Here is a 15,484-nt window from a genome sequence, read left to right as displayed (position 1 = left end):
GGATAATTGAGAGACCATAACTTACTTTGGAAACTCCCGCGGACTTCGCATCAGTTTGGAGAACTCCTCCTGGTAGATCTTAGCGATCTTGTCCTGGGGGATGTAATCGTTATTCCTCGAACCAGCACGTCGGTTAAGGTAATCTTTGGCGAATGGCGACTGGACGTCCCGATGATGCGGAGACTTCGAGTCATTATCACTGTGCTGCGAGTCGTCCAGTAGCGATTGCTGGAGCTGGAGCTGTTGGTGGTGCATCTGCTGCGACGGATGTTGAGGCGTCACGAGATCCTGCGAGTCTCGCTTGATCATCGATTGAGCCTCGGACAGGATGTGATGGATGCGGTCGTCATTCATGTCCGAGCCCTCGGGTCGTCCAAACGAAGGCATTCCGGGCTCTGAACCTACAATTAATACAAATCTGTCATTTGGCAAAAAACGGAGCATCTCAGATCGGCATTTCGGGAGGGATTTTTATGGATGGAGAGGAATACAAAGCCAGACTTTGCTCGCTGCATATCCGTCAAAAGAAAGTCCCGAGGCTACGTCACGAAGAAAAAAAAAACGCGCATCCAAATCGATCCCAACCCACTGTATCCCTCTGGTGGATCCGTGTGCATGTGTGTAGAAGCCCACTTCACGACAGTTAGAGGGCATCTCCAAGGGAATGGGCGTCGCTTTTATCTCGTATCTCGCCTGTCTCTGTCTTTCGCCTCTTCGGTCGGCCCAGAAATGGATGAAAACCACTACTTGAGATCTACATTCTATACCAACGAGCATATCACCATCATCATCGTCGTCGTGGTTGTTACTCAAATTGTCAGAAAGGAGGAGACGACCATCAAACCCAATCCGGAGGCTGGTCAGGAAGAGGCACCAGCGCTAGCAGAAGGAGCAATGGAGAATGTTGCAAATGAAAAAAAAAAGCGAAGAGCCCGACGATGTGCAATCTCAAGTCTCGATCTATATTTATATGTTTCAGCTTTTATAAAATTTATATAAAACGACTTTACATCTCTTTTCTCTTTGGCCGCTGCCGCCTCGCAAGCACTTCGAACTGAAGCATGGTGAATGATGGCAATGGCGGATGACGACGCGCAAAAAGGGCCAAACAACAAATGGGATGCTTCGCTCGGTTGCTGAGGTACTTCTTTTTTTTTCCACCGTCATCGTCATCATCGCAGCAAGCCATCAAAGAGCCGGCCAACAAAGCTCTCTGGATGGAACCCGCAAGAAGCGACAGTCAGCCAGCAGAAATAAAAAAAAGCACGAGCGTGCGGAACTAATTGGCATTTAAAGGGGCAACCACGACGCTGTCACAAGGTGAAAAAGACACCTTTTGTGGAAAATTGCAATGCAATTTTCCTCACCCCCACCCGACCCGGATTCCCCTGCAGGCGCTCTAAGCTGGTTAGCTGTTTTTTTTTCGGAACTAATGTAAACAAACCACGTTTGGTAAAACGTTTCGGTTGTTGTTAATTCTTCCCTCGTCCAAAGTCGCCGAAGTGATGGAAGAGGTTGCTGTCAACGCTCCCGTTCCGACCAATTTACCCCAAGTCAAAATCCGATTTTCCGATGAATTAGGACCCACAATGGCAAATGACACACACACAGCACGCTATGATCCCGTAGCGGAGTCAGTCGTCGTGAAATGTCATCGCTCTACGGAACGTACCTCCACAATACCCCAAGTAGGCCTTGAGTCGTCGTCGACGCAAGAAGCTTCGCCTTCTTAGAATCGATCAAGTTCGGTGGGGGAAACGGAGAGCATGCTGCGATTCGAATCGAAGGGAAAATTTAGTCATTAGTGCACGCGATTGGGCGATAGAAGATTATTATGATGACGATCGAATCACGCAATCCAAACATCCCGGGCCGGAGTTGTCATTAAACGGTAGCCGACGACTAGCTGACCGGATTCGGTTTCCGAAGAATCCGGGCATCCTAATCTCGCCGAACGGCGGGGAACGGGGAACGACAGTTTGATTGGAAGTTTGCGTTTTTTTCTCGCAGCCTACACGGTTCTCAAAAATCGCACAAGTGCTTCCTAGCACAATCGGTTCGTGATTTTGGATTGCGGGGATGAAGCAGAGGATGAGAGGTCAGGCGAAGAGATTCCGGTATTTCACCGAGTTGTGGGGAAGAGGTGGACGAAGTGCGACGGTTTCCATTCAAAAAAATCTCGTGTTTTTCGCCAGTGCCTGCTTCGATGGTGGTTAGAGAAATGATTGAAGGACAATCTCTTATAGATTTACCCCGATGGAGATGGATGGTGTGGCGGATTTTGGATGGGAGGAAGAGTACAAGAGAACAAGTGGGAGGAAGTAATTACTACAAATGTCTGTCATTTGTGGATGCTCTTTTTCCTGCGGTTTGGATCTCCGCGCTATTGATCCGTAACGGAGAGTTCTTTTTTTCCGTCTCCTGAGGCGGGTTGAAATGTTGTAGGGCTTGTTTTGTTTGTCAAGATTGGGTTCAAGTTGGCTGTGGGATTCCGCTTTTTGACGGTTGGTTTTGCGATGATGCCCTTTTCGATTCTTTTGATTGATTATGAATGCTGGAGCAGTGATTTGTATTGTTGTTTTCTTCGAGTGATGGGTTTTAGGGCAAACTCAGAGTACTGTTGTTTAAGGATGTAAATGTTGGTACCTATCTATTCATTTGGATTGAACCGATTACCAAAGAAGTATCTAATTTTCAGCATGATAGTTAAGCATTGTAGACTACATATGTTTCAAATGAGTCTACATATAGGCCTATTCACATGACGTTTCAAAACAGCTGATCGGGAAGCTCTTTGACAGTTCTTCTATGAAAATGACAGCCTCGTGTATGCACCGGTACTCCACCAATGTAAACAAATGCATAGACGGACCTGTCACATTAAAAGGCCTATGAGCCTATGCATGCTATAAAACGTTTGACTTTTACTGTGCGCCCTGTTTTCAAGTTTCCCGTGAGAGAGAGCGAGACAGCACCAACACACGGCGCACAGTAAAAGTCAAGAGAACAAAAGAATTTATGGCACGCGCAGAGGCTAATAGTGCGATTCTTTTGATTGATTATGAATGCTGGAGCAGTGATTTGTATTGTTGTTTTCTTCGAGTGATGGGTTTTAGGGCAAACTCAGAGTACTGTTGTTCAAGGATGTAAATTTTGGTACCTATCTATTCATTTGGATTGAACCGATTACCAAAGAAGTATCTAATTTTCAGCATGATAGTTAAGCATTGTGGACTACATATGTTTCAAATGAGTCTACATATAGTGCCTTACTGAGAGCATTTAAATCATTCTGACAGCAATGATGCCAAAAATAAGGAAAGCAGTGGTGCCAAAAATAAATGTTCTAGATCCTACACGGAGAAATATTTTTACCTAATTTTTGAGTTTACTTTACCCAAAATTAAGTATATCGATTATAGTTTCAACCCAAAATCTCTCGGTTTTCTCTTTCTCCCACACGGATGTTGTCAAAAATAGAGAGAGCTGCATCTACCCAATGGGGGTACTTTGGCCCAATAAGCCAAATTTGGGTAAATGCAACTTTTCTTATGTTGGGTCGAAAGAACTCAATTTTGCGTTAAATCAACCCAAAATTGAGTATATTTTTCTAATGGAATTAAAGCCAAACTACCTAGTGGGGACCTTGGAAATTTAGCCAAAATTGAGTTATTGGGCTCAACTACGGAATTGCGTTGAAACAACCCAAAATTGAGTTAAATTCCGTCTCCGTGTACTAACTTTCACTGAATATGCTACACGCAAAAAAAAAAAATTGTGCGGTAAACACTACCATTTTAGGGGGTTAACTTGAGCACTCGCACCGGCAATTTTCAGCAGACCAGAAATGCGTTTGATTTTACCATGTCCGTAGTCGTAATCAGGTTGTTGTAAATTATTTCTGTCAAATGTACCAGTAATGTGGTGGGACGCACTATAAACATAGTAAATTGGTCTGAAATTTCATGGTAGTTGCAAGAATGGGAGTAGTCAGCTGATACAGTTATTTTTACCACAGATTTTTTTCCAGTTTAGGGAAAAAGGTTCATTTGAAATGAAAGAAGATGAACTTATCGTTGAGAAAAAGTAGATTGGGTAATAAAAATCCTCTCACAAAAATCTCACTTCACCAGAAATAAAAAGCAACTGTCAAATGCGGACAATCTACAGCTAACTCTCAGAGGAAACTTTGAGAATATTTCTAGGTGAATTTGTAATTGAATTAATGAGAAAATTTCAAAAGAATATAGAGCGTACTCCAAGAGGATCCCAGTTAAATATTGAGCAATTCTGGGAACATTCTGGAAAAATCAACGCTGGATTTGTTGAGGATATTCCAAACCATATGTTCTACACAAATCGTAAGAGGAAATCCAGAATAAATCTCTTGAAAAATTTATAACTCTGTTCCTGGCAAAAGTTTCCGAAGAATGTCAAGTGGAATATCCTTTCGAGTTTACGATGAAATTTAAGACCCAAAACGATGATGTCAATGTTGAAACTGATTCAGACGAGACATGAGCAGTTTACATTTCTTGAGAAATTTTTGACGGAATATTGTAGGTTTTTTTTTCTCTAATCTATCTATTGATGAACTATATCTGAAGTATTTTCGATTATTATTACAAATATATTCTGTGCTGTTACTTCAATAGGGCCTAACTTTTTTCTTAATTTCCCTTAATCGATCCTCTCTTTCGCTAAGAACTTCGCTTAATTAGATAAATCTGTAATATTTCTTGTTTATGAAGCAAGATATAGTGATTCTTCATTCTACAGCACAAAATTATGTTACGAAAAGATAATCTGTTTTCTGCAATAACGCAAAAAGAGCAACGATAAAGAGAAATCGATGAAAAAAACAATACAGAATTATAAATGCAAAACAAACCCAAGCATATTATCTGTTCTTATCTTTCAATTTTCTGAAGGAGTCATTTTCAGACCAAGCATTTTTTGGGTGAACTCATGGAAAAATGACTGGAAAAACTTGAATTTTCGTGGAAACCATGAATCTATTGGAGGTGAAATTTTAAGGGGAAATCTTGGGAAATCATTTGAGAGAATTTACCTATGGATGAATATGGGCAAACCTTCCAGAATGTTTTTTACCAATGTCTCAATGATTCAGGCGATATTATTCATTGATGCTAAAAGGCCATATTTTAGAGGTGTCTATGCGGTTATCGCGGAATCATTGGGGGAGTTCTTGGAGAAGCTGCTCTCGAAGTTTCTGGTTGAAATGTTTAAGAAAATTTGGGGGGAATTGGTAGAATAATTTCGTATAAAATATATTTGATACGAATCAAATGAGAGTTCCTGAATGAATCTCTTGAAAAGCATGATAATGGTTTTCTTGTAGAAGATTTGGAAAAAACTTGAAGTGGAATTGATGAGAGAATCATTAATACAATAATCAATTATCCAAAGAAATTCCGAGTATATTTTCTGTCCAAATCTCTTTATTTTCAGAAGGAATCCATGAAGCATTTTTTGGAAAAACTCATGAACAAAATACTGGAAAACTTGTCAGGGAATTTATTACGGAAAACATGTAACTGAGCTGAAATTCTAAGGGGAAATGTAAATAGAAAATATGAGAGAATTTCTGGATAAATACGCGCAAACCTAGAAAAAGTTGTAGTTTTTTTAATTTTCACCAAAATTTTTTTAGGAAACAAAAAGTAAAGTTTTCCAAAGAACATCTTTTGGTCAATTTTCGATATTTGTTTTCTTTTTGTCAACATAAATGCGTTATGATGTTACAATAATAATCTTGAAATGATTTTAAACCATTATAATTATCATAATAATTTCTCTAGAAGTAGTCATTTTCAGATTATATTGAGTGTAAAGCAAAAAAATAATTATTTAATAATTAAATAGGCCATTATTATTACATTTTCACGATTCTCCATCAAGAAAAATAAGTGAGTGGAGATAAGTATAGCATATACTCTCAAAATCGTATTGTTCTTGATGGAGAATCACGAACAGCTAATGAAAATGGCCTATTTTATCATAAAAACATTATTATTTTGCATGGAACTTCACATATTTCGAAAATGGATACTTCTAGAGAAGTGATCATATTAATCATATTGGTTTAGAATAATTTCAACATTATCAAAACGCATTTATTTAGAAAAAAAAATTGATATATCAACCAAAAGTTGTACACACAGCGAACTGGACTATCGAATTTCATACATTTTGCCTTATGAAAGGTGGAACGATTATTGCAATACGAACGCTTTATACATCGTTTTAACATCACTCCTCATCAAGGCGTCGATAGGCGCGTGGTGTACACTCGGGCCTATCGATCGCAAGGTTCTTGGTTCGATTCCAGGTTGCCGCGAAAACGTTTTTTGTTTTCAAATTCTGGTTTCATAAGGCAAATTTATGAATTTCAACCCGATTTCTTGTGGCGAATTTTCATGAGGGGTTCCTATGTTTATCGATAGTCGATTTGCCTGAGTGTAATTAGAAAAAAATTGAGAGTTTCTCCATCATAAAATGTTGTCCCAAACATCTGTTTCCTATCAAGATTCTATGATGAAAATTGAAAAATATTCAAAATCTCGCATTATTTATGATCAGACCATCTAAAGCCATTGGTAACCATGTGTGTAGCTCGTTGTTTCTGAGCATTTGAATAGATTTTCATGTTATTTAACAACTCTATTATGAAGAAAGGATCATTATCTACTTGCCGGTTGTTTGGATGCTTATTCATTCATTTGCTCAGAAACAATGAGCTACACACGTGGTTACCAATGGCTTTTAGGGCGTTATATCAGATTATGCGAGAAATTGTTTTTTGTGTATTATAAAATTTATGTTTTATTTTTGAATTTTTCATGAAAGAAAAACATAAAATATTATTCTGTGTATATTTTATAACGTCTATGTAAAATACTATAACGTTCATGTAGCTTAATTGAAGGAATTTGCAGCAACGTTATAATTTTCGGGTCCTCGGAGAAAAATGAAATGGGCATTTGGTGAGGTCTATGCCAGTTTGAATTATTAAAAAATTTGCTTGTTAAGAGACATCCAATTTTTTTTCAGTTCTTCGTTTTAAATTGAGTTCGAATACAAAGTTTTATAATTTTCCGCGCCCTGGAATTATTCTTGCAACGCGTTTGAATATATTATAGAAATCACTTTTGAATCATCAAATGTTATTACATGACGAGCTGTCACTATGTAAATTGACCTGTCTTTAAATCGAAATCTTCATTAATTTCAAATGTAATAATGAAGATACCGAAGCGCAATAAATTGTGTTTATTTAGAAAAATGTGCTTTTTCGACTAAGCTGCGAAAAACTGTAACTTGTTAATCGCTTAAAAACTTAAATACTTTTGGAGGCTCTGCGAAATGTTTACGTCAGGATCTGGAGCGAATTTTATTTAAAAATTTTGAAAATTCTATCCGACCGTTATTTCAAATATTACTTTATGGTATTAACCGGATAGTTCTACGAAAATTTCTTTTAATTTTGACAGACACTTTCTTAAAAATTTCAACTGAATCATATGCATCATAGACGCAAGAGGTTCCCTGAGAATCCACAACAAATCTTGTCGGTACAACACTACAGTGTTCCAAGAAATGCCTTGAAGAAATCAAGAGTCTGAATCTTAACAAAAAAAAAGGTATTTCTTGAACTCACTGCCTTGTTATGGCAAACTTTTTCAGGATCTCTAATTTATTCATGGTAAGGCCCTTAAATGCTTTGCAACATCTCTGGCCAGTTCTTAGAAAGATCCTTGTTTTTGGAGAGATTCTTAAGAGATAGTCTTTCAAAATTCTAGCCGAATTTCTTAAAGGATGCCAAGGTTTCAATTGGGATAGATTTTTGGCAAGATATTTGGTAAAATGGTAAATGGGTAATACGCAGTGAATTATTGACTTCATTCTCGTGAGGTTCCTCTTCTACATCGAAAAAAGAAGAGATAGTCTTCAACATCTTGAGTGGATACCTTGACAGTGACACACATCAATCATTTGCAGGAAAACATGCCATTTGATATGACTGAATGAGTTCTCCCAAAATACCACACGGATTTTCAGCAGATAATTGGGGAAATCCTGACAAGATATTGTCTAAAACCAAAGTGAATTCGCGTAGATTCCCTCTTGTATCACTATTATTATTTCCAAAAGGACCTATGAAACAATGAAAGATTCTCTCCTCTCTCGCTCTTTTTTCCATTATAAAGGCTGATTTGCTGCTGAAAAGTAATTTCTTGGGTTATACCGGAGCATGGGAAATTCCTGCAAGGAATCGATCAGGAAGCGCTTCTTTTTGATCGCAGTACGCAGTTGAGAAGAAATGTCAGTTGGAAATGGATCATTGAAGGTAGTTTTTGTCAGTGCTCACCGCATCAAAACAAAGGCGCCACTGTATATGGGATTTAACATTGTGACAGCATTGCGGTTCTGTCAAACACACAAGGCTACGGTGGCGCTATCTATGCTTTCCATAGCGGCCGTTTTGGTTATTTTAATGGTCCATTGGTCAGATGAAGTTAAGTATCTAGTAAAATTTTGAAAATGGTACTGAAGCTTCCTCCCTGGTATAGTATGAGCACAGAGAACAGACATTCATGCAAGTACTTTTCTCATCAGAAACCATGTGTAAGAATTTGAACCAAAAAACGTTGGTACACTACCGCCATCTATTGCAGACTACCCAAGTTGAGCTTATCATTGTTCCCAAACCATATTTTTTCCCATAAGATATGTGACCACTGGCTGCACTGCTGTCAAATAAATCAAAACAAAACATCTGTGTCGGTTTCGGTTGATAGCTGCAAAATTTTCGATGAGATTGAAAATGTTTCAGATTACCGTAATAAACAACGTAAAATTATCATTATTTTCGCCAAGAAATGAAGGTATGTATAAATACTAAGGATATAACAATATAGCTATAAGATTCTTTTCTTTTTCAGCCAGCTAATAGTGCTAAATTTTGCTGCCTTGCTGCTCTACGTTTCTCTGTTGCGAACCGATCGCCGTACGCAATATCGTAGGGGTGATTACCTGGGTCATTTAAGTATCGACGGATTCACGGTCTTACAAAAAACTATTTATCCAGGTAAGTCCTTTTTTCCATTTAGTATTATCATTAGAAGCAATCTTCTAGATGCTGTAACAATTTTACAGAAAGTTCCCACTGATGAAAAGACAAATAACAGCACGTTCCAGGAAGTGCTAGCCAAAACATTTCATTGGACCAAGGCGAAGTGTCGATCGATAAATCCATCCTTTTTTTGCTCGCCGGCAGTCTCTGGCATCGGAATTCGCTCCAGCTACTAAGCTTGCTCAAGCATTTCACACCCAAAGCAGGAAAGGGAAAGTTTCCGGTACAGGGAAATGAGTAGTTAGGCAGATTTATCATCCATATTGCTAGTGTACCCAGAGTTGAAGAACACCTTCAGGAAATAATGGCCCATTGATTCATCCAGCTGGATTTGTGTAGGTAGAATAATGCCAAGAAAACCCCCCAAGCTAAAGATAATTTTGGAAGTGGCCAAGTAGTTCGTTACCCTACTGTTTCGCGTTGGGGAACGAGAACCAAATGTTGTGGGTGGAGTACCATCAGTGCACCAGTATCCGCTCATGTTCCAGTAGCCCGCTCACACTGAAAAAAGGTAAGTTTACACAAAGGTAATTTGAAAACTATAACCGCTATACGGTTCAAATCGACAAGTTGAATCACACTATGGACATATTTTTGTGTATTTACTCAAATTAACTTACTTTTTTAACTCGTGAGCGGGCTACTGGAACATGAGCGGATTCTGGTACGTTGACGGTATTAAGGTGAAACATTTTGGCATTTGAGTTTATGATGAATTGAACTTGTAGAGTCACTGTCGATCATCTAGTTCGTTACGATTCGTTTGAACAAGAAAACTATGGTGAAGCCATTCAATAATTTAAATTGTTTCACATTCCGGAAGGCAGCATTCATTTACTCTCCGTAAAGCTTTTCGCATTAAAATTTTCGAAATTATGTATGAGTCGTAATGTTTGAGCCTACCCCCTTCCCCTTAAAGCGTTACGTAATTTGTGGACAGCGGCCAACTTTCCTCAGCCTTACGCTTGGTTTCGACAGGGTAGTTAAGTTGAAGCAAGTGAGACGATTCACTTGGCTAGAACAAAGATGAACAAGTTAAGTTTTCTTGTTTTACCTGACACAAGATATTTCAACTCAGATACTTCAAATGTATTGTTCGTCGCAGTTGGCCTATATGTTCTTAAGTCCAATACTGATAATTGTATGTCATGATCTAGAAAACGCCGCCAGCTAAGCTTCCAATACAATTTAAATAATAACCATATTTATGAGTTGCATAAAGTATAACAAATGTATTTCATCACTGTTCTGGGAGATTCATACGTACGGCTTTCCTATTACGTTTTCGATAACGTTTGTTATTTTCAGCTATTTTTTGCTGAACCCGTACATCGCGAAGAAAGCCTTGGATTAATGTATTAAAGATGATATCTACAAGTTTATGAAAGCAGGATTCACAGGCTCCATAATCAAACGATTCATACTTCAGATATGCTTTCAAACGAGTCTTCACGTTCCGTCTGTTTTGGTATAAAAATCTTTTAAATTTCTGCTTGAAACAGAGAAAAGCAAGTATTCCAATATTGTACAAGCAGCTGTTAGGAATAGTCACATTTTTCGAAGCACATGAAGCCTTCAATTTGATAAATGAATAATCCTCATTTTGGAGACATTCATCATCTTGTTCCGCCGTTAGCTTCTGCTTGCATTTCTTGTGCGGCAGCTTGCTTGCCGCTGCACCAATTACATACACCAATGCATTTAGCTCTTTTTTCAACGCTTCGAATGGTGACTCCAAGTCAAGAGCTTCATAATCGTAATTACATGGTTCATACGTATTGGGTTGCAAATCATCCACGTCGTTTTCCTCGAGTAACGGCCTTGCTGAATCGTGCTGACAGTTCGTTCCTTCACCAAAACCTTTTTCTAAAGCGGCGATCATGGCGTATTTGAAAGCACTGCCAAACTGGAATGCGTTTGGAGCATCGTTGAAACCACACCGCCTTCTTATTTCAGAAAAAAAGTTCTCCAGGCAGTCTTGGCAAAGCACGTTCGTGCATAGATATGAACACAAGTATTCATTTCGTAATACTTCCCATAGCCATCGCAGAGCTTTTATATTGCTAATCCAACCTTTGAGGAACGGCGGTCGTTTTTGGCATGCTTTTAAGTACGTAGATTCTTTACGCGCCTAAGAAGATAAAAATTTCATAGACCATATAAGATTATGTGATTATGTGATGTTAGGAAAAAATATAAAAAATAAAATTTACCTTCTCATAGTCTAAGCAAGAACTCTTGGTAAAATACATGTCTTCCAAAATAGACTCCACTTTATCTAGATACTGGAAATGACCAGAACCTGTTGTTATCGGCGTTCTGTTAATCTGTAAATATGTTTTGTTCTATCAGTTATTATGGTATACTCAGATATTAGTTTTTATCACACAATACAATACAACACAGAATTTTGGATTGAACTTTTTGTTGAATCTCTTTTTTAAATTAGTTTTTTTGACACATGTTTTGCAATCTTCTCTCAATGGCTCATTTGAAAAAATAATCTTATTTTATATGTTTTGTTATTACAAAATATTATTTTTTCGAATTTTGTTTAAGGTACCGTGAGTCAAGTGAGTAATGGAAATCGTGGAATGCTTATAGTCTGAATGAAAGAATTACCTCAAGAGCGGAGATATCGTGTACTGAATGCACACCATATGCAAAAAGTATAGAAGCCGTCCACAAATTACGTTACGGTCTATGGGGAGGGGGAGGCTCAAGCGTTACGGCTCATAATTAATACAAAGTGAGTCACAGTGGGGTCGGGGGGTTGGTCGAAGTTGTCATTTTTGTCGTTACGTAATAAATGGACGCTTCCATATGGTGGAGAACATTGCTTAATGTTACTTGAGATAGTTATGTGAAAGTCTGCTGTATGAATTCAATTAAAAATCTAAATATGGTTGACACAAGGGTTAACTGAAATATATTTACCTTCCCAACTGAAGCCGAGAATTTTTCTTTTGAATTGAATACGTCGAACAATTTATCAAACATCTCGATGAAGTCTGCTGTGTCCAGTGCTTTATCTGAAAGTTCACCTGTTGAAGCATAATGACGCATGCCGACTGCACAAGATTCGCTGAGAGTGCGGGCTGATAAAGCAACATTCATTGCTGCAAATGGCGGGAGGTCGATACACTTTTTCTGGAGTTTTGGAACAAGTCGCAACGTCGAGGATATGTCCGCGTCATACAGATTTCGAATATGTTTATAGGAAGCGATTTTCTTCTCAAATACAGCATTGTGTTTGAAAATGCAGTTCCGTGTGTTTTTCAGCAAATGTGGGGTGTCATACATGATTAGTATTTCCCGGTCATCTATAGTTATTCTGGGGGGATCTGCCGATGATTGATGCTCGTGAACCATTTTTACATTTGTGCTACATTGATCCATGGTTATAATTAGTGGATTCAATCCACACTTAGCGACAGCTCGGACAGACTCCTCTAATAACTTGTATAGGCCAAAGCTTCCAAGGCTGTTGTGGGCTAAATAATATCCGATTGGCTACAATAAGCAATAGTTTTTGAAATTTAAAAACAAAAATAACAATTTAGCTTACCTGCTTGAAGTTCATATACATTCCTGACGCCATAACAACAACTGCCTCTGTAGCCAGAACGCTAGGATCATTCTTCTCGATACGCCTTCTGATTCCATCATCAGGGAATCCATGAAAAATATCGGCCTTTGCGCTGTATGCAAGATCCTTTTTAATGGACATGCCATCGCACGTTATTGTTACGATTTTATTCTTTTTATGCTTTATTTCTCGAACTTTTCTTTTAACGGCACTGAGAAGTGATGAGTTAATTCCAGGCTGTATACGCACGTGCTTGTTGTGCTTGTATACTGAACTTTTATGTGGAAGTGTGATGTGTTTAGAATTTCGGACATACCTGTATGCCCGGGGCCCGCTTAAATATGTACCAGCTGCGAACTTCATCGTGCTAGCATTATATCTCCTTCCTTTTGGCTTACGAGTCGAATTTTTTAGAAAATCAAAAATAACTGGGTTTTTTCTTGCTTGTGCGCCTAAAACTTCATTCTCACTTCTCTGCTTACGTGCAGATTTTAGCTCCTTCTTAAGAATTTTATTTTCTTTTTTGGCTTTTAAAGCACTTTTGAGACGTCGTTGCCCTGCTTGTTGTGAAACGAATAGTTTTCGTTTAACGTGTTTCAGCTTTTCTTTCATGGATTTTATTAAAGCGCCTTGCACCTTAACCTGCGTTTTATAACTTTCAGAGTGAGTTACAGAAGAAAAATCTAATAAACTTATTAGTCGAGTATCAGAAGTTGCCGGATCGGCTGAATTGTTCAACTGGACATGATTTTCTTCTTCCGGCCGGCTACCGCTATGGAGTGGGTTTGACGACAAAATTGGTGAATCGTTTTTGTTCGAATGTGTTCGTAATGTGTATGTCGAATTTGGCGCTCCTTTGAAATGCAGATCATTCGCATGATATTGTGTGTCACTCAATGGGGGTATGCGAGTACTGAAGTCATGGTCAACCTGTAGGTTACCTGTGCTGAGGGTTTGGTGCATCGAAGTTTTGAAGTCATCCGACAAGTTATCTATCTGAAGTTCTGCAGTACCATTACGTGTGGGCTGCCTTTGATGAGCGCTGGTCGATGGTATTATTTCCGGATTATCGGTACTGAAAACGTTTACTATTGACGAATCGCTCAGCCACGGCTCAATCGTGAGTGACCGATTGCACCGGGGGCTATGATCTGTTGTCGGATCATCAACTGATTTCGCTATAGAAAGATGATGTTCCCTTGTACTCATTGAATCGTCGAGCCATTCAATCTGATAACTGTCTTCTGATTGAGAACAACTGTTCAGAGTAGTGGATATTTTAGCATGCCGCTCCCACTCCGCATAGTCCAAGTCGTCTTCTATGAACTCTACAGGTTCTTCTTCCGTGTACTGAAAAGATGAACTAAGGCAAAATATGGAGTTACAAGAAAAGAATAGAGTAAACACACACGCCTGAACTTACCCTGTTGCGGTACATGCAAGAGATTCTTCAAGATATTCCTCGTTGTATTTACTTGATGTATTGGGACACATGAAAGGCAGTGCATTGGGAATAAGCCTGTTTGAAAATTTCAATAAAATAATAAAATAATCAACAATGATACCGTTTCATTTACCCTTTCTCTTTCCTAGTAGGTTCCTTGAATGCATTCAAGGGAAAGTGATCCGAGCATAGTCGTTTATTTCTGAATGCTTGCGGTCCTTCGGATGCAAACTTTTCGGTAGCTTCAAATGAATTACAGCGTTCCACCCAGGCAAAGCACCTAAATGCAAACAATATAGCATATAGGTAGAGATAGATCATTATTTACATTTGAAACAGAAATGATAAACTTACATTGCTCTATCAACTGGAAACTGATGAAATGATACTCCGGTTCCTTGTTGGTTGCCGCACCAGTAAAACTCACATTTTCTACCCATTTTCTTTATGAAAAAATCAATGATCAAGGATGAAAATGGGAAAATCCTTAGTTTTCAACGATAATCTGCATGCAGCAGATATACAACATCTGCTTTGCAAAAATTAAAATACTTTCTGTTTACAGGTTATGTCGCTGTTTTGTTTGTGAAGTTGATAAACGTCAAACGTCAGTGTTATGGAACACTAGCGCCGCCTACCTGAAACATAACTACCTACATTTGAAATGACCGTTTCAAATCTTTACACATTCACCAGAAAAAAGATGAACGTCTGTTCTCTGTGGTATGAGTTACATAGAATATCCAATGTTGAAACATTGGAACAAATGTCAAATAAAATAATTAATAATTTCAGGCAAAAATCGTTACAATCTTTTATTGCCACGATTAATGCGTTATATGTTTAGGTTAAGTTAGGTTAAGTAAATTGAAAACGTGTTTTTTTCTCTTATAAGCAGGTGAAATCAACTCACCTGTAAAAAATATGAACTGCTACGGCAAATGAAATGTAATATGTTGTTATTAACATTTATAAAATCTTAAATTTGTTTTACCAAATTAGGATGATAGTGTTGTCTAATAACACAGAACACCTAGATATAAGAAATGAATGTAATTGTTTGGAATGATACTAATAAAGAAAATAAAAAAAAGTCAGTTTGAACGGGAGTCCCTGTAGAAAATTCATGCTAGGAATGGACGAGAAATTTATGTAGCTCTCAATGCTTGATAGGTTCTCTTAAAAAGATACTTGTTGGTACTTAAGGATAATCTCTAGATGTAATTTTACTTTGAATTTTCATTGATTTCTGGCAAGGTCGGCAATCTACCAAAGATGTAGCTGAAAATCCTTC

General features: G+C 38.2%; 2 protein-coding genes and 1 long non-coding RNA gene across 8 annotated transcripts in view; 1 reads left to right on the top strand and 2 right to left on the bottom strand.

Annotated features, from left to right (window-relative positions):
• The window catches only part of LOC5569395 (homeobox protein cut), a 564,153-nt gene that overhangs the window by 5,789 nt on the left and 542,880 nt on the right, over positions 1-15,484 (bottom strand). For 3 of the 6 annotated variants that reach the window (XM_021852179.1, XM_021852181.1, XM_021852182.1), the window contains one exon: positions 26-401. In XM_021852179.1, coding sequence (XP_021707871.1) covers positions 26-401 — 376 coding nt within the window. The remainder of the gene's footprint in view (positions 1-25; positions 402-15,484) is intronic. The other 3 variants (XM_021852180.1, XM_021852183.1, XM_021852184.1) reach the window with 1 other exon arrangement.
• On the top strand, positions 8,645-11,799 carry LOC110678798. The gene is made up of 3 exons (XR_002501947.1): positions 8,645-8,909; positions 8,967-9,112; positions 9,181-11,799. It is a non-coding gene; the product is annotated as an uncharacterized LOC110678798 (long non-coding RNA).
• On the bottom strand, positions 11,921-14,929 carry LOC110678797. The gene is made up of 4 exons (XM_021852185.1): positions 14,545-14,929; positions 14,324-14,470; positions 14,170-14,265; positions 11,921-14,109 (listed from the first exon to the last, which is right to left on the bottom strand). Exons 1-4 carry the CDS (start codon positions 14,628-14,630, stop codon positions 12,717-12,719), a joined length of 1,722 nt encoding a protein of 573 aa, XP_021707877.1. The 5' UTR covers positions 14,631-14,929; the 3' UTR covers positions 11,921-12,716.

Source organism: Aedes aegypti, chromosome 3, assembly GCF_002204515.2.
Source record: "Aedes aegypti strain LVP_AGWG chromosome 3, AaegL5.0 Primary Assembly, whole genome shotgun sequence".
In the NCBI taxonomy this organism is placed as follows: Eukaryota; Metazoa; Arthropoda; class Insecta; order Diptera; family Culicidae; genus Aedes; species Aedes aegypti.
This window is presented reverse-complemented; position numbering and strand designations above follow the sequence as displayed.